General features: G+C 55.2%; 1 protein-coding gene across 12 annotated transcripts; it reads right to left on the bottom strand.

Moving 5' to 3' along the window:
• Positions 1 to 139: 139 nt before the first annotated feature.
• Positions 140 to 15909, bottom strand: CCDC120 (coiled-coil domain containing 120). 12 transcript variants are annotated; one of them, XM_038587401.1, is made up of 12 exons: positions 15595 to 15909; positions 10198 to 10362; positions 7417 to 7486; positions 6844 to 6943; positions 6581 to 6671; positions 6300 to 6433; positions 5482 to 5622; positions 4793 to 5087; positions 4374 to 4436; positions 3958 to 4132; positions 3712 to 3810; positions 140 to 2729 (listed from the first exon to the last, which is right to left on the bottom strand). In XM_038587401.1, the coding sequence occupies exons 5-12, from the start codon at positions 6627 to 6629 to the stop codon at positions 1790 to 1792; spliced, it is 1896 nt and encodes a 631-aa protein (XP_038443329.1). In that variant the 5' UTR covers positions 6630 to 6671; positions 6844 to 6943; positions 7417 to 7486; positions 10198 to 10362; positions 15595 to 15909; the 3' UTR covers positions 140 to 1789. The 12 variants fall into 12 exon arrangements, with proteins under 12 accessions (XP_038443329.1, XP_038443334.1, XP_038443337.1 ...); XM_038587406.1 differs by having other exon boundaries at positions 6901 to 6943; XM_038587409.1 differs by lacking the exon at positions 7417 to 7486 and having other exon boundaries at positions 6901 to 6979.
• Between the last annotated feature and the right edge of the window lie 1973 nt (positions 15910 to 17882).

The raw sequence follows: 17882 nt of genomic DNA, 5'->3' as shown, positions 1-17882 counted from the left end.
GTCCAGAGTGGATGACGTTATCACAGGCTATTTCTGGTGGTGTATCTTTTGTAATGTGGCATCATAAAACTATATTACCTGGTCTTACCCACAGGTGTGGGGGGCCCAGGCAAGGCAGACAGAGGAGTGACACACTGAGTTCAGTTTACACATTTATTATAGAAATCCCCTTCCAGTGTGGGTTAGTGTCTTGGGCCCAGATCCATTGGTAAAAAAAGAAAACTTTAACACCAGGTAAAGGAGGTAGGGGGACCCCCAGCTCCAGAAAGTCACAGATAGGTATCATAGAAAACACAGCTTGTGTAGATTTGTTTAAAAAGTGGTGGATGGAAAGAAAGCCAAAGGAAGATGTGACGTAGCCTGTGGCCAGACGTCACCTGAGGATTTTACTGGCATCCACTAGATACCAGGTTCCACCACCGCAGCATCCCAGGACACAACACACCCGATAGCTCTGCCCTTTGGCCCTCCTGCAGGGCTGGCTTCCTGATTGGGACAGAATAGGGCAGACGGTGCCACCAGAGGCTGGGCCATCTCATCCTGTGGGCAGAGGCAGCGGGCACAGACAGGCAGACAAGGACTGGGGCTCCCTCAGGCACCCCCAGGGGTAGGAAAATGAATCCAAGCCCTCTACCCAGACTTTAGTCCTTCCAGATGTGGGCAGAGAGCCTACCTCCCCAAGAACTGCCCTGGTGGGGGGTGGCAGGGAGTTTTGTTCACACCAGAGTCTCCTGGCTGCCCCGAACAGGGCCCTGAGACCCTCTATGGTCCATTTTATTGGTGAGGATGTGCTCCTGAATGGAACAGGGTGGGCATGGGGACAGGAATGAACCCAACCAGGACGAGATCACAGTTTCCCTTTTATAAAACGTCTAGTGTTGGGGGGGAAGACAGTGAATACCTAAATCACAACTGTAAACAGAAATGGAGGAAGGGGCTCGGAGTCCCCGTTACACTATCCCCCCTCTTTTGAGCTGGCTGAGGGCCCCAGTTCCCAGCACAGTGTGAGAGGGGAAGCAGGGTGTCAGACACCTTCGTGCATCTACAAGGAGCCAGGGGCCTTGGAAGAGCAGGTCGGCACCCCCCAAGCCCCAGGACTGAGAGCAACCACACCCCAGGGTTTGGTGAGGTCAGCTGTGTGCTCCCCAGATTAAAGTCGTGCCCAGGCCAACAAAGGGCATATCAGAAGGGGTCAGACCAGTGTCCCCGGGGTCTGGGGGTCAGAACTGGAGGACTGCTCCCCCTCTAGCGTCAGGTCACTTAAACGAGCGCTCAGCTCCGGGGGATACAGGAAGTCCGCGTAGTATCTTTAGAAGGGGTAGCAGAATCCAGACAGGGTGGCAAGACAGAGGAGAGAGGAAGAGACAGACAAGACACAGAAAGAGAGGAAAAGAGGCTCGTTAAAGAGGTGGAGGCAGGCACGGGACAGCACCTTTAGGCTTGCAAGCGTAGGGGCGCAGCAAAAGGAAGAAGAGAAAGGCGAGGGGCCCAGGAGGCCCTTCCTCCCAGCACCCTGCTTTCAAGGCTCATTTTCAGCTGACATGCACGGTTTTGTTCAAATATTAGAATGGAATATTTGGCAGAAGACTACTGCTGCTGCTGCTGCTGCCAGAGCCCAAGACACCCCTCCACCGAGAGAGACCCCAGGGATTCATGCAGGTCAGGCAGGGCCCGGGACCCTGGGCCGAGGCTGAGGCTAGTTCTCTGGTGCTCTGAGTCCTTAGCTACCATGACTGGCTGCTCCGAAACCTGGATACCTTTGCCATCTGCCTCAAGAGACCCCTACCCATCAGTAAAAGCACCCCCCATACCTGCCGGAGACAGGGGGTGCCGTGAAACTCCTCGAGTGCGGGAGCGGCGCCTGGCTGGGGGCCCCATACAGCGCCTGGCCCACCTCATAGCAGCGGGCATGGAGGAAGGGCGGGTGTTGCGGACCCATGTGGGGGAGCACGGGCCGGCGCTGGGGCCCGGCGGCCAGTCCCGAGTTGCGGATGTACCAGTCCCGCAGCCCCTCCAGGGCAAGGTTCTTATGGCCGCTGCGTTCACCAGCCTGGGGGATACGGGTGGGTGGGGGCATCCACAGCAGGGGGTTTGGATGCCCCTCCGGACCCTCGGTGGCGGCGGCCTCCAGGGGCAGGCCACAGGGCTTGGTGCGGGTGGCCCGGGCGTGGGGATCCTTGCTGCGGAGGAGGGGGCTGCTGCCATCTGCTGCATACACGGGTGGTGGACCTGGGAGCACGGTGAGGAGCCCATCCCGGCGGGAGAGGGGTCCTGGGACCTCCGCTGCTGGCAGCAGCTCCCCCCAGCCTGCCCCGCCACTGCGGGGCAGGCCCCGGTCCAGGGAATAGTCCAAGAGGAAGTCCCCGCACGCAGGTGGGAGCCGGGGCGCCCCACGGGAGGCAGGGGCAGCTGAGCTAGGCCGGGAAGCCCGGGGAGGGTCTGGGGGGCCAGTCGTGCGGGAGGAGAAGGCAGGGGTGGGTTGTGGGCGCTCATACAGCACCTCGCTGCTCTTGCAGACCGGGGGGCCGGTGGCAGGGGGAGCCAGAGGCGCAGGTGGGGAGCCAGCTCCCCCACCGGCCGCCCGGTCCACAAGCAGGGCCTCAGAGCTGTTGCTGCGACGGGTGCGGGCTGCGAAGAGGGAGGCACGGTCGGAGGCGGGATCTGCCCGGGGGAAGCCCATCTGGGAGTCCTGGCTGCCAGACCACTGGCGAGAGTGGAGGCCTTCGGGTCTGGGGACACAGAGGTGGGAGTGACGAGAGTAGCATCAGAAATAGCAGGCCAAGTGCCTGCCGGATCCCACCTCTTCCTGAGCTTTCACTGGTGCATCTCCGAAGGAGACCCGATTAAAAACCGCATGTATGCAGGTGCTAAGCGGGGGCATGTAAAAGGCGGTGGAGGTTCTGTCCCATGCTGGGGGGCAGAGGGACGGAAGATGTATGGGATGCTGATGTATATCAGTGCCAAGGGAGATGGAAGCACGTGCAGGGCTGGAGAGGAAGTAAGGACAGGGGAGGGCCAGCAGAGGGCTTTCCCCAATACATGGGATCCTCAGCCCTTCCTGCTCCCGGCCTCCTCCACGATGGGGTCCCAATCCTGGGGCCTGGAATTCAACTTCCCGAACTCTCTGTCCCTACCATGTGTATAAACCACCCCAAACTATCATCCTGCCAGCCACCATTCCCAGAATGTAGGTGCCCTACAGACAGGGGCTTTGTTATGTTCACAGCCTGGGAAAAGCAGGCACTTATCAAGTATTTCTTCAAGTAGAAGGATACAGTGATTAGAAGCATGGACTCTAGAATCAAAGTGGCCTGGGTTCAAACACCAGGTCTTCAGTTTAGTATCAAGTCACTTAACCTCTCTGTGCCTCTGGCTCCTAATTTATAAAATGGGAGTAACAACAGCATCTACCTCACAGGGATCTAAGGACAATTACGTGAGTTGACACATGGAGAGTACCAACTCCCAGCAGATGTTAGGCACTCAGTACAGGTAAACAGAACTTATTATGTGCACAGTGTCCTTCAGAGGCGGATACTACACCCATCTCATAGATGAGAAGCAAAGATTCAGAGAAGGGAGATGACTTGTTCAAAATATACCTTTCAAAGCCCAGCCTCTCACATCCCACACCCTTTGCTAATGCTCTTCTCATCAGAACTACCCCTTCCTTCCTCTGGTCATCAAACCCACCCTCAAGAGTCCCCTTACTTGCAGAGCTGAGGGCCAGTGCCCCGGGTGAGGACAGGGGTGGCAGGCACACTTCGTCCCTCAAAACTGGAGGCACTCCTAGGCAGCGAGCGCGTGGGGCTAGACAAAAGACGGGCAGGCCCAGGTGAGGGCCTGGGTTAGAGACCATACCCACCAGAGCAGCCCAGACCATACCCACCTCCTGCCCCAGCTCAGGCTCAGGAGCCCACTCCCAGCTCCCTGGGGAGGGAAGGGGCTCACCCTCACCTGGTGGGGCTGGCCACAGAGTTCCGCCGGTTCTTCAGATCCCCATAAAGATCTGACGGCGGTGGTTTCCATGGGGTTCGCCGCTCGGGGCTGCCCCCAGACACTGCCCGAAGTTGGTCCCAGGCCTTGGGTGGCGAGGGGCGCTCGGCCAGAGGGAAGCAGCCACGGGGCTCCTCTGGGAGGAAGGCAGCAAGTAGGGGAGAAGTCAATGAGAGAGACCCTGGGGGGCTGCAGGCAGAGGGTGGGGCAGGAACTAAGGCAGGAGGCTGGAAATGGGGATGATGAGCGGGTCAGGGTGATGCAAGAAAGATGGGGGGCCCCGTGTGAGGATGGGGTATGGCTAAGAAGGGGTTAAAGAGGGAGTGGAGGGGCTGAGCATCAAAGGATGGGTGGGCTTGGGGCACAGGGGTCCTCACCATTGTCATGGCTGGCCCCAGACTCTGAGAGGGAGCTGCTCTCTGAGTGCAGAACTACGTCTTCTGTAAGTGAGAAGGGGGAGACCCGGGCCTATCAATGCAAGGCCTGGGTGCCATTCCCTCGCACCCCTGGATGGTCTCCTCTCCGCCCTGTTCCTTCCCAAGAACCCATCTTTACCTGAATCCAAGACTACCTGAGGCTTGGCTCCTGGTTTTCCTGGTGCCATCTGGCCAAGTTCCCAGTGGCCATACCCTTACTGCAGGGCCAGTCTATCACAACTCCTCTCCCGGGTCAGGTCCCTCAAGTCCCACCCAGCTCCCCACCTTTCACTGGCTGGCTGCCTACCCCACCCCTATCACGTCCTTCCACCCATGCCCACTCTCCCGCTTTGACCTGTGTGAACACAGGGCTGGCTCACCTTGGCTGAGCTGAGCAAGGCGTGTGCCCAGGCAAATTCCTTGGGCAGTGATGACTGGCCCGGTAGACAGGGGTAGAGGCTGTGGCGGTGGGAGTACCGGGAGGCCCAGCCGGGCCCGGAGGTCCCCAAGCTGTTCTTCCAGCTCGTGCAGCCTCCGCAGCGCATCTGCCTGGACCTGGCGCCGGCGCCGGCGCTGCTCAAGGCTCAGCTCGGGGGCCAAGGCTAGGCGGCGAGCCGCAGCCGCAATTTGCTGCTGTACTGACACTTCACGCTCCAGGGCCTCAAGAGCCAGCTCCTGCGGGGCCCACCCAAGAGGGCAGGATCGGACCGAATGTTCCAAATGGCCAAGCATGGGGCATGGGGGGTGAGGGGTGGGGGGGGGCAGAGGCTGTCTGGGCTGGAAGAGGGGCCTATTCTGGGGCGGAGCTCATTTCTTCTGCAGGTGGTGCCTGTCCTGGTTAGGGACTAAACATACTCATCTTCCCCAGGTGAGAGGCTTATCACAATGACGATGATGCAGGGGCCCAGCATCTTCCTTCAGAGCTGGAACCCACATCCCTCAAGCCATTCTCTTCTCACCTTAGCCTCTCCGCCCCCCTGGCCACAACTCCAAGGCTGCCCAACTTCCTCTGGGCTCCTCCTCTGTACCTGGCCCACCCCCATCATGCTCCCTAGGCCCCTCCGTTCACCTCAGCAGGGCATAAGGAGTGGTGTGCAGGGTTGGGGTGCGAAGGAGGGTAGCCTCGGGCTGCAGGGGGCCGCCGGCGGACCAACTGGGGCCGTTCACCAGGCTCTAGTGGACACTCAGGGGGCAGCTGGCCAGTCAGCTCCTGGTGGGGGCAGGGGACAGAGACTACCAAGGGTTAGTTGGGGGAATGGGGCAAAGCGGTAATGACTCCAGAAGTCCTACTAGGAGCTCAGCAATGTTCAGCTGCCCATGCCTGTTACTCCTCCTTCCTCTCCATTCTCCACCCAACAGGTATGCTGTGGACTCTCAGCCCTCGATGGCCCAAATCCCTGGGGCAGTGGGCATGGGAGGTAGGGAGACCCGCTTTGGAATCCAGAATTCTTTATTCTTTGTAAAGGCGACCCAGTCTATACACCACACATTCTGTAACACCCCCCCTCAGAGCCTAGGGCTGCAGGCTCGGAACTGCATTATTTCTGGCAAACCGCGTAGACATTCACACTGAGAGGGCTAAATCAAAGCTGTAACCCACCCCTTGGCAGTTTCAGGTCAGGTTTTACTGCCAGATTTTGGAAATAAGTATTGTTTTTGAGGGTTTGGGGGGTTCCAAATTGCTGATAGGGAATTGGAGGCCTGTACTGCCGCATTTTAGTGATTTCTAAGCTATCTGAGTTGGGCTTTGAGGAGCTAGAGGGTGACAGGGAATCTGCAGCCCAGACAGGTGGCTCAGCAATTGGTGCCACCCAAATCTGCCTACTTGGGGGCCCCATCCCCTCACCGCCCCCTCTCAACCAAACGCTCTTAGGGTTGGGCCCTCACCGCCTCCTGGAGACACACTTTGCGGAGCTCCTGAAGTTTCAGGCTCAGGGCCTCCTGTAAGGCCCGCTGCCGGTCGAGCAGCCCCCGCAAACGCTCTGACTTCACCTGGGGGGCAGCTTCTCCGAACAGGGCAGCTAGATACAGAGGGAGCAAAGTTCAGAGCAAAGATCGGCCAGGGTATCCTGGTGCAGCTGTGGGGCTGGGGACCAACCCTTTCCAAGTAGGCAGGTGGTGACTCAGAGCAGGGGAGGAGAGGCAGAGAGGAAGAACTGGTCACCTACCTGAGGCATTGAAGGTGGGAGAGCTGATCAGCTGACCTTTGACTTCCATCCTGGTGCTGTCGAGAGGCCGTGGCTGATGGCTGGACAAGGCCTGGCAGTGACGCATGGGAGCCATCAAGGGAGCATTCTGCATCCACTCCCCCCTGCCCCTACCGAACTTCCCGCGCCCCAGCTGGGAATGAGGTGTACCCTGACCCCACCCGCCTGATGGACCTGCCCTCTCAGAATCTGTATCAGCGCCTGGACCCACTGGGTCCTGGTACCTTGGTTCCCTTCCCATTGAATGGAAGCACAGCACACGGGGAGCTGGGCGGACTTACAACGCCTCCTCAGAGGCCCATGGGCCGCAGTCAGGAGTCTTGCCTAGGGAAGGAGAATTAACGGTACGGATTCAACCAACTGTAACAAGGATAGGCACCAATTAAGCACCTCGATCATGTAACAGCCACCTTCCATGCCACGCTGAATCTTCCTACCATCTTTTGATGGCAACTCTGGCATTATCGGCCTCCCATTTTCGAGATGAGAGCAGTAAGGCACAGAAGGGTGAATACCCTGCCCATGGCTAAGGGTGTAGCCCAGGCCCACCCCTCCAGCCTTATTCTCCTCCACTGGAGCAGTTCCAACCCCACCGATGCCCCAGGGCCCTTGCCCAGGCTATGGCTGCCATCTGGAGTGCTTTTTCCACACCATGCCTCTCCAACCCCTGGTTCTCACTTAGATTCTGGGGCTTAAATATCACTTCCAGAGGTGCGCCCCTACATATGGCCCCTCACAATGGCTGTCCAGCAAGAGACTGTGCTTCCCTTGCACGTTCTCTAGGACAAGAAACATACCTGTTTTGTTTTCAGGGTATCTCTGGCACTCAGAACACTTCTGAGCAAGCAGCAAGTGCTCAATGAATGGCTGTTACAGAAATGAAAGAATGCTAAGGTAGCCAAGCTGGGGATCTAGCGAGATGTGTGGATCTCTACTTGTCCCAACTTCATCCTGCAGCCCCGATGCAGCACGGGGAGTGTTCACTTAGTCCCAGGACCCCTCCAGCCCCTCTCCCCACCCCAATCCGTCCTGTACCCAGCACAGGGAAGTCACCCTGCTGGGACTGTGAGCAACAAAGTCCACAGCTGCAGATAACAAGCCTCCTGCCTCCTGCTTCCTTCTCTGCCCCCAGACACCCTGGCTGACCATAGAGCCTCCCTTGGCTGGCTGCCAGCCCTGCCCTCGTCCCCTCCTCTGGAGTTTGCTCCTTCCCTCCCACATCCTGCTCGGTCCCCAGCTGACATCACCTCCCACCACCTGGTGTGACCTTAGGTGGCAGGCAACTAGGAGGGCCTCATGAGGCCACAGAGGTCCCATCCCCTCCTAATCCCCAGCTTGTCATGCCATGGGGACCAGGTGTGGAGAAGACCCAGGCAGCTAAAGAAGTGTAAGTTCAAGCCCCTTCCCCATCTATCTACCAGGTGATGGGGCCAAGCTGCTAATATGCTGCCACCAGTCCTGCTACTGACTCCACAGAGTCTGTATGCCTCCCAAAAAACAGTGGCTCCCTGTACTCAACCTCAGGGTCAGGGGTCAGTCCCTAGAGCCTTTCTGCACATCCCTGCACTTCCCGGCAGCAATGTGCGCTTTGCAGATGCCCACACTCCAAGGTCTGATACTGCCCAGCGTGGCAGGGTTTCCTCGAGGTCCCAGCTCAGCCTCTTCAGCCCCTAAGCTCCTGGAGTTCCTTCTTCCCCAGCCCCTTTGAGTCTGAGGAACTCTCCCAGGGTTCCCCTAAACCTTCCTCCACCCTGACAGGAACTTCAACTCCTCCCCAGTGGGCCCATTCATTAGGATTGCTCCCACATCCGACGCTGGACTGCCTTGAGCCTTCCTTCCCTGAGAGCTCATGGCCCTGAAGTCAACACGGGGTCTAGACAGGAACCCCTACTCCACCCTGTCAGCCTGACCTCGGGGACATAGCTTAGGCCTGAGTCATGGGGTCACTGGGTAGGCTAGACACAGGGTCAACACCCCACACCCCCACACCCAGCTCCCAAACCTCTGCCTTTGACTCTCCTGCCCTCTCTGCATATTTGCCCCAGGGTTGAGAACTGCCTCATCCCCACCTGGAGACTGTGAGAAGGGGGATCCCAGCGGTCCCCTGCCATAACACTCCCCCACCCCAGCCCCCAAGTCCTGTCTTAGGATAGGCTGCAGCAGGAGAGCTGCAGAGGGTACCCCACACACACACCCAGAGGCGGGCCCAGCAGGTTTTTCAGGTCTGTCCTTCTGACACCACAGCCGAGAAAGAAATTCCTGGCTGTAATGACTGTTTACAACCAAGACACCTCACCTGGGTGGCACCCTAGCACCCTCAGTGGGACCCCCCCCCCCATTTCCATATCTTGCCACTATCAAGCCAAGTACAAACTCCCAATGTCTGGGACTGCTCCCTTCACTGACCTAGAGCCCTCCTCCCAAAACTCTGGGTGAACAGATGGGGGGCAGGCAGGTGTCGGGAAGTAGTTTCTCAATAGCCCAGTCTGGGCTTTCCCGAGGGGCTAGGTCCCAGGTTGCAGGAAGGCAGAGGCTACTCCCTAAGGGAGGAAGGGGGAGAGGAAGTAGGGGGGACAGTGGAGAAGGGGGGAATCTGGCTTCTCTTCTCCCCCATTCCTTCCCCTCGTTCATTTCCGGCAAGGAATCGGCTTCACGCCAGGAGAGGAAATTGGATGTTTTGGGCTTCGCTCCTCTACTCAGGCCCTCCTTCTTCACTGCACCCCTCACACAGACCTGGCTTTCTCCCACAGGAAGCCTCTGTATACCCTATACCCTTCTCCCCCGACCCTGCCCCTGGGCCCCCTGTTTCCAGGTGCTCACCAATGCCAGACAGGTGCTGTGAGGTAGCCTCAGGTACCTCAAAAAATAGTTGTCTCAAGCAGGCCCTGTTCCAGCTGGTAGTGGCAGTGAGCAGAGCGGGTGAGGAGTGGGTGAGCAGTGAGCTTAGTGGCGGATGCCTAGGCCACCTCCCACTAGGCAACAGCCCAGCCTACCTGGCCAGGGACTGGGCCAGCCCATATGTCTTAACCCTTGCTTGCCTGTCACCAGGGCTCAGGACACCCTTAGGGGCAAGTCTCATGGCCCGGTCCCTCTGGGGTGTCCAGCATGGCCAAGAAAATAGCCCAGACATCCCCACTTACCCCAGTAACCTGGTAGAGAACTGAGGAAGAAGGGCAAAGGGTCGTGGGTGTGTGGGGCTGCCTCTGGTCCTACCGGGTGCCCACATCAGACCCTGCCTACCCCAGAGTAGCACTTGGGAGCTGGGGATGGGATTCCTGGGACTTGTTGAGCACATAGGAGGCCTTGGGTATAAATCGGATGTGTGTCTCTTGGCAGCAGGCATCACATACCTGGGGTCCCTACCCTTCCCTCCCAGGGCAAGGCATGGGTGAGAGAAGGTTTGGTGCAACTGCCATCCTCACTGGGGTAACAGTTTCCCAAGCTGGGGACAGGGAGGTCAGCTTTTCCAAGGAAAGACTGGGGCTTTGAGACCCGACCACCTTCCATGCCTCCAGAAGAAATCATCCCAGCAAACTGACAAAGCGTGCATGTGTGCATCCCTCCTGGTCCCTACAAACCTGGGAGGATGATGCAGACCCAGCTCTTCATAGCCAGCTTGCAGATGTGGAAGCTAGGGCCTGGAGAGGTGAAGAGGCATGGTTCTGATCACAGAGGCATAAGAGCAGGTGGACTCAGAACTTAGGGGGGCCGGGTCCTGGCTTGGAGGCAGACAGAGGCTCCTCCTGCAAGGGAGGAAGAGTGGGGAGGGGGCTCATGCTTCTTTAAAGCCAGGCTGGCTCCCCGCCCCCCCACCACTCCTCCCCCTTGGGCATTTCTGGCCAAGAGTCTAGGAAATTGAGGGCTCTGGCCTGCCCCGGCACATACCACACATCCTGTGCTCCATTTGGGACCATCTGCTCTGTGACCTCAGGGCCCAAGCCCAACCCAGCCCCTGCAGCAGCCCATGCTGTGATGTGAAAGAGTAGAGTAAGGAAAGCTCCCCCCGCCGCCACTTGGCAGGGGGGCCAAGCCTGGAGGGGAGTGCTCTATCAGCAATGCCCTACACCTCCTATAAGTGTATATATACACATTCTACGGAGGGCTCCTGCCACCCTGCCCACCTATCTTCCTGGAGGTGAGATTTCTGGTATGGGACACAAAGGGTCCTTTCATTTGCCCCCTTCTCCCCCCTTCATTGCCTAGGGCTGCTGGAGGCAGCAACCATGAGGTGGGTGGCTGGGTGCTGATAGGGTGTATCCCCTTAGCCATGGCCTCTCCTGCCTCTTGTAGGACACCAAGAATGCTGGGAAGAGGGATGCTTATGAAACCAGAGCTTGAGAGGGACTAGGGTATCTGGCTAGCAATGCAGACCGAATATCCTGGCTTAGCTTTCCTCATCTGTAAAATGGGTAAACAGCTGTTACAGAGCCGACAGAGGCCAGAGTCACTTTGGAAGGCATTTCAGAGCGCAAGGAAACTCACACCATGTCATTAATGACTGTTAATAACAACAATAATAACCCTGGGGACACCTGGGTGGCTCAGTGTTTGAGCATCTGCCTTCGGCTCAGATCATGATCCCAGAGTCCTTGGATCAAGTCCCACATCGGGCTCCCCACAGGGAGCCTGCTTCTCCCTCTGCCTTTGTCTCTGCCCCTCTCTCTGTGTCTCTAATGAATAATTTTTTTCTCATGAATAAATTAAAAAAAAAACCCGTGTAGAGGTGGGCTGGTGCAGGAGTAAGGAGGGGAGGGCAGGTAACTGGCCTCTTGAGCCAGGCAGACAGGTGGGACAGAATCATTTGTTCCAGTCCACAACTTTTAACAGCCTGTAAGATGGCCAACCTCTATGCCCCACCCTGGCCGGGACCTGAGCTTCATGTGGCCTCATGTAGGGGTAGCAAGTAGTGGCTCTAAGATTCAACCCTGGGCAGCCCTGGTGGCGCAACAGTTTAGCGCCGCCTGCAGCCCGGGGCATGATCCTGGAGTCCCGGGATCGAGTCCCATATCGGGCTCCCTGCATGGAGCCTGCTTCTCCCTCTGCCTGTGTCTCTGCCTCTCTCTCTCTCTCTCTCTCTCTCTCTGTGTCGCTCATGAATGGATGGATGAAATCTTTTAAAAAAATAAGATTCAACCCTGCTCTGCCACTTATAGCTCTGTGACTGACTGCCTAGACAAGTCACTTAACCTCTCCAGGCCTCAATGTCTTCATCTGTAAAATGGGGGTGACAACATGTACTTCACAGGACTGTTGTGAGCATGACATGAATTAATGCACTGAAATCTTGCTTAGGACAATAATTCGCCTTTGGTTAGTGGTCAATATGTATTGGCTGTCATAATTATACTATCCCTCCCAATTCAAACTCAGGAATGTGTGTGTATATTTTTTCTTTTTTGAGACAGAGCTGAAGAGCTGGTATCCCTCAGCTTCACCTGATAAATTTGCAACAGAGTTGTTTTTCTCTGAAATAAATTTTTCCAATCTCTCACTATCCAAAGAAAAGAACTCAATGTATTCAGATGTACTGCTAAGACCAAGCTGGTATGCTTCAGCCTCCAAACCCTCCCTACTTGCTATCTAGATACCGAACCTTCCCCAATGATTAAAACAGACATATTTGAAACAGAGCTGATTTCTATCATTATCAGACCTCTTGCTACTCAACATCAAAAATTCAGGAACCAGGGATCCCTGGGTGGCGCAGTGGTTTAGCGCCTGCCTTTGGCCCAGGGCGCGATCCTGGAGACCGGGGATCGAATCCCACGTCAGGCTCCCGGTGCATGGAGCCTGCTTCTCCCTCTGCCTATGTCTCTGCCTCTCTCTCTGTGTGTGACTATCATAAATAAATGAAAAAAAATTTTAAAAAAAATTCAGGAACCGGGATCCCTGGGTGGCGCAGCAGTTTGGCGCCTGCCTTTGGCCCAGGGTGCGATCCTGGAGACCCGGGATCGAATCCCACGTCGGGCTCCCGGTGCATGGAGCCTGCTTCTCCCTCTGCCTGTGTCTCTGCCTCTCTCTATCTTTCTCTGTGTGTGTGACTATCATAAATAATTTTAAAAAAACATTAAAAAAATTCAGGAACCAAACATATTCAGGTAAATTCTCCAAATGCTTACTATCCATATACAGGAACTGAAAGGATTTGGATACACCTGAGGTAGAACCGCTATCCCCCACTCTCTGAGCTTTCCCTCACCGGACAAAATGCAGGAGCCAAATATATTCACACAACACAGTACTCTTACTATCCCAACTCTTGCCACTGGAGCTCAGGGAGATGAATCAATTTGAATATATTTTTTAGTTGGAGTCGTTATCCCTCATTATCTGAACCCTCCCCACTCACTATGTAAAATGCAAAAGCAAAAAACCTCCAGGTAACTTGGTATCTTTCACTGTTGGAATTATCCAAGCTCTCCCTCTCAGAAGTCAGGTGCCAAACAAACATCAGAACAATGAAGGACACTTGTGTTGTTATTAATAGGTTCGGGTAGAGGCACCTGGGTGGCTCAGACAGTTAAGCATCTGACTCTTGATCTTTTTTAATTCAGCCCATCCCTGACCCTCAGACCCTCCTTTATTTATTTTTAAATGTTTTTTTAAATTTTTATTTATTTATGATAGTCACAGAGAGAGAGAGAGAGAGAGGCAGAGACATAGGCAGAGGGAGAAGCAGGCTCCATGCACCGGGAGCCCGACGTGGGATTCGATGCCGGGTCTCCAGGATCGCGCCCTGGGCCAAAGGCAGGCGCTAAACCGCTGCACCACCCAGGGATCCCTGACTCTTGATCTTAACTCAGGTCTTGATCTCTCAGGATTGTGAGTTCAAGCCCCATGTTGGGCTCCATGCTGGGTGTGGAGCCTACTTAAAAAAAAATTAGGTTTGGGACACCTGAATGGCTCAGTGGTTGAGCATCTGCCTTCAGTTCAGGTTGTGATCCCGGGGTCCTGGGATCAAGTCCCGCATCAGGCTCCCCTCCAGGGAACCTGCTCCTCCCTCTGCCTATGTCTCTGCTTCTGTGTCTCTCATGAATAAAATCTTTTAAAAAATAGGTTTGGATAAATGTTTTAGATAAATGACATGGGTCAAATATCTTGTTATTCAAGTTCTCACTACTCTCTATGACAAATGCAGGAACAAAACAGAACTGAATAACATGTTACCTTCTCACTATCCAAATTCTCCTTGCCTGTCCTCAGAATCAAGAAGATTCAGTGAGAGAATCGAGAATCTTGTATTGCTTTTATTGTTATTGTCACTACTGGATAGGACTGAATCTAACACTCAGTGACACAAACACACACACACACACACACACCTGCCCCACAGAGGTGGGATGGACTTAGCACTGCCATTTGTATTGCTTACAATTGAGAGAAGGGGGATAGAACGCCCCATCCCCATCTCACCCCTACCAAGCCTCTGGCTTGGAATGGACTTTTTCAGGCCAGGAAAGCAGAGATCATGTACACCTAGGTTCAGGACTAGGAGATAGGGGTAACATGACATGGAAGGTTCCCACATACCCCTGTGTTCCCCACTCCTGCATGTTTGCTCACCACACCCCCCACCTTGACATGGGGCAGCCCCCAACCTAGCCAGGCTGGAAACATGATCCAGATCTCAGACTCCCAGAGAGTCACTGAATAATTTAGGGTGTTCTTTCACACTTGGGGAGGGTGGGGGGTGTAGGAACAGTTCCATGCCCCCCTGGGGCAGGCAGACAAATGCAAGCTCTGCGTGAGATCACTGGGTGGGGGTGAAGGACATCACAAACGAAAACCTCCTTAAGCCACACAGGGCCCACAAGGCTTCTTGCTCTTGTTCATGCTGAGAGGCATTTGGGATGAACCCGAGATAATGGGAACATTGGAACCTCTGAGTTCAGGGGCAGGGTATAACAGGACTCAGTTCTTCTGGGCTCAGATGAGATGGAAAATGGGTGTTAGGAAGAGGGAGATCTGACTGGAGTGGAGGGGCATGGTAAGGGATAGGATGGGGGCTTCAGGTTGGGAGAGGATGAAGAAAGAGAACAGGAAGGAGCACAGAGGGCAAGAGAGAATCGGAGTCATTGTAGGATGGAGGTCAGGAGGCAGGACAGAGAAGGAGCCAAGACACTGGCCAGGGGGTGAGATGGAGTGAGGTTCAGGACAAGGGTCAGAGAAAAAGTAGGGGGCAGCAAAGAACAAAAGAGCAGGGCAGGGTTAGTATAGGATAGCTCTCAGAAATGATGATGACTGGCCAAGACAGTGCTCAAGGAAGGGGATAGGGAAAAGGGCAGGTTCAGGATGGAAGTAAGGAACAGGAAAAGACTGGAACAGAATAAGGATAGGAATGAGGACAGTGATGGGACAAGAGAAGTCAGGGGAAAACAGCACGGGGCTGGGGGCAGAGACAGGGCAGGAAACAGAGGGATGGTCTAAAGGGGGTGGGCCAGGTTGGAGATGGGGAGTCAGGAGGGGACCAGGAGGATAGTACTGGGGGGAGGGAGAAAGTTTAGAAATCAGAGGTCAGGAATCCAGACAGACCTGGATCAGACTGCGGTTAGGGGGACAGGACATGACTGGAAGGGGTTCAGGGGCTGGACAAGAGTTTGGGGCACAGGCCAGAAACTGGGATGGTCGGGACAAGGCAAGATAGGCTTCAGAGATGGAACAGGGTCAGGCCAAGGATCCTGAGAACAGAACCGGGTGGAGTTTGGGGTCAGGACTGGGTTTGGGGGAACAAAACAGGGATTGCGGATCACGCCAGGCCAAAATATGGTTAGGTGGGGGGTCAGATCGGAGGTCCTGGGGCCAAGACTGGCCAGAGCTCGGGGTTAAAAACGGTGTAGTCAGGTCAGGTAGGGGTCGGGAGTGCGACCACAGGGTCAGAGGTCGCGGGTGCGCGCGCAGGTACATTCTCTGTTGGCGTTTCCGGGCCCTCACCCCGCCCTGTCTCCTCCCTTCTTCTCCAGGCGGGCGTTACTCACCGAGGGTCCTCGTCCCGCGACGTAGGCGGGGTCGCTGTGGGCCAGGAAGGGGGCTGGGTTGCGCCCCTCCCTCGCCGCCGCCCGCTCGTCCCCGGCCTCGCGCCTACTCCCTTTCCGCGCCCTGCCCGTGGGCCGCTTTTGGCCGCGCAAATGTCAGCCGTGGGGGCCAGACTGGAGGTGCGGGGAGGGTGGGAGAGGCGCGCCGGCTCGGCCGCGGTCGGTGGACCCCGGACCCCCCCCACCCTCACCTCGGGTGCGTCTGCTCCCAGCTGCACCGACACAGCCGTGGCTGAGCGCGAGCCTGGGGAGAGGTGGGGGGACGGGGGGCGGGGCGCGAGACCACAGCAGCGGCGGAGACCTAGTGCGCAGGCGCCAGTTTGGGTCTTCGATTTTCCTGCCCTCGGAGCGCCAGGAGCGAACCAGCTGGGAGCGCGTGCGCACACGCTTCCTCGAGGGCGGTGGAGCGCTCCCCCGCCGAGGCCACGCCCCCCCAGTGATCCGCCGGCTGCCCCTCACCCGGAGTCGTCCTCCCACCCCCCCCACCCGCAAACCCCCAAGCAGTACCCGAAACTGCCTTTTTGGGCCACCACCACGTCTCTAAACTCTCCTCTAAACTTCTGTGTCCCCCAAACCACCCTCCATCATTCCCCCAACTGTATCCCCAAACTATTGTTTATTGATCCCAAGCAATGCCCCCAATCCACCCTCCGTGGACTCCCAAACTGTGAGAATAAACTACCCTTCACTACCCCCAACTCGTTCCCCTAAACTGTCTGCAATCAGCCCTGAAACCATCAACCTCCAAAGAGCACTTCCAAATCACTCTTCCATCTATCCCCAGTACACACCGAAAACAACCCCATGGACCCCGAATCAGTCTCCATGTCCCCTCCTAACCATACTCTGCAGCCCAAAACTATACCTCCAAACCACTCTTCAATGACCACTATACCCAACCTTGTCTTTTTTTTTAAGATTTTTATTTATTTGTTCATGAGAGACACACAGAGAGAGGCACAGACAGAGGCAGAGGGAGAAGCAGGCTCCTCACAGGGAGCCCAATGAGGGACTTGATCCCAGGACCCCAGGATCACCCCCTGAACTTTGTCTTAAATTACATGCAACTATACCCACAAAACATCTTCCATTTTTTCCATACCTCCCAGACCACCCTCCAAAAACTCCCAACTACACCCTAAACTGTCTTAATAGTCCCCATGTTATCTGTAGACATTCCCCCTTTATCTTCCCAGTCTCCCAACGACACCTCCAAACCACCTTCCAGTGACCCACCAAACCCCTTGGTCTTTCCTTTGATTGTTCCAACAGTACCCAAACACTTTCCAATGGCTCCTAATTATACCCTCACACTCTCTTTGATAACCCCCAAGCAATCATCCCTCCAACAACCACCAAATCTATCCCAAGCCATCTACGTTAGCTTCCTGTGGCTGCTGTGATGAATTTTCACAAACTTGGTGGCTAACTATCTAAGAAATGTGTTCTCTCACACTCTCTGGGGGCCAGAAGACTAAAATCAAGGTGCCAGCAGGGCCATACTCCCTCCAGAGGCTCTAGGGGAGAATCTATTTGTCTGTCACCTCTCCCTACTCTGGTGACTGTCTGCATTCCATGGCTTGTAGCCACATCACTACAATCTGTTTCTTTGGTTGCATTGCCATGCATTCTGTCTGTGAAGTCTGCCTCTGCTTTCCTCTTCTAAGGACACTTGTTAGTACAATTAGGGTCTCCTTGATAATGTAGGATAATCTCCCATCTCAAAATCTTTACCTTAATTACATCTGCAAACTGCAAAGTCCTTTTCCTTTTTCTTTTTCTTTTCTTTTTTGCCATCTAAGGTACTCTCACATGTTCAAGGAATTAGGATGTGCATATCTTTTGGGGGCATCATTCACCCTACAACAGTATACCCTCAAAGATACACATCTATCCCACATGCAAAATACATGTACCTTATCCCAATACCCCTAATAGTTTCATCCATTACAGTATCAACTCAACTTCAAAATCTCACTTTGGTGTCATCAGCTCAAAGGTTCCAAATCTCATCATCTAAGTCAGGTATAAATGATACTCTGAGTATGATCCAACCTGAGGCAAAATTCCTTTCCATCTCCCAACCTGTGAAACTAGGAAACAAATTATCTTTTCCCAAAATACAGCGATGGGACAGATATAGGATAAGACTTACAGACATTCCCATTCCAAAGGGGAAAAATGGAAGGAAAAAAGGTGTCATTGGTCCCAAGTAATTTTTAAAAAGACTT

The sequence above is a fragment of the Canis lupus genome, chromosome X, assembly GCF_011100685.1.
Source record: "Canis lupus familiaris isolate Mischka breed German Shepherd chromosome X, alternate assembly UU_Cfam_GSD_1.0, whole genome shotgun sequence".
In the NCBI taxonomy this organism is placed as follows: Eukaryota; Metazoa; Chordata; class Mammalia; order Carnivora; family Canidae; genus Canis; species Canis lupus.
This window is presented reverse-complemented; position numbering and strand designations above follow the sequence as displayed.

Coding starts and splice junctions, on each gene's coding strand:
- CCDC120 (XM_038587401.1), bottom strand. CDS start 6,629: ATGGAAGTCAAAGGTCAGCTGATCAGCTCTCCCACCTTCAATGCCTCA. Junction 4,437..4,792: donor CCTTGCTCAGCTCAGCCAAG/GTGAGCCAGCCC, acceptor TCTCACTTACAG/AAGACGTAGTTCTGCACTCA. Junction 4,133..4,373: donor TGGGGCCAGCCATGACAATG/GTGAGGACCCCT, acceptor CCTTCCTCCCAG/AGGAGCCCCGTGGCTGCTTC.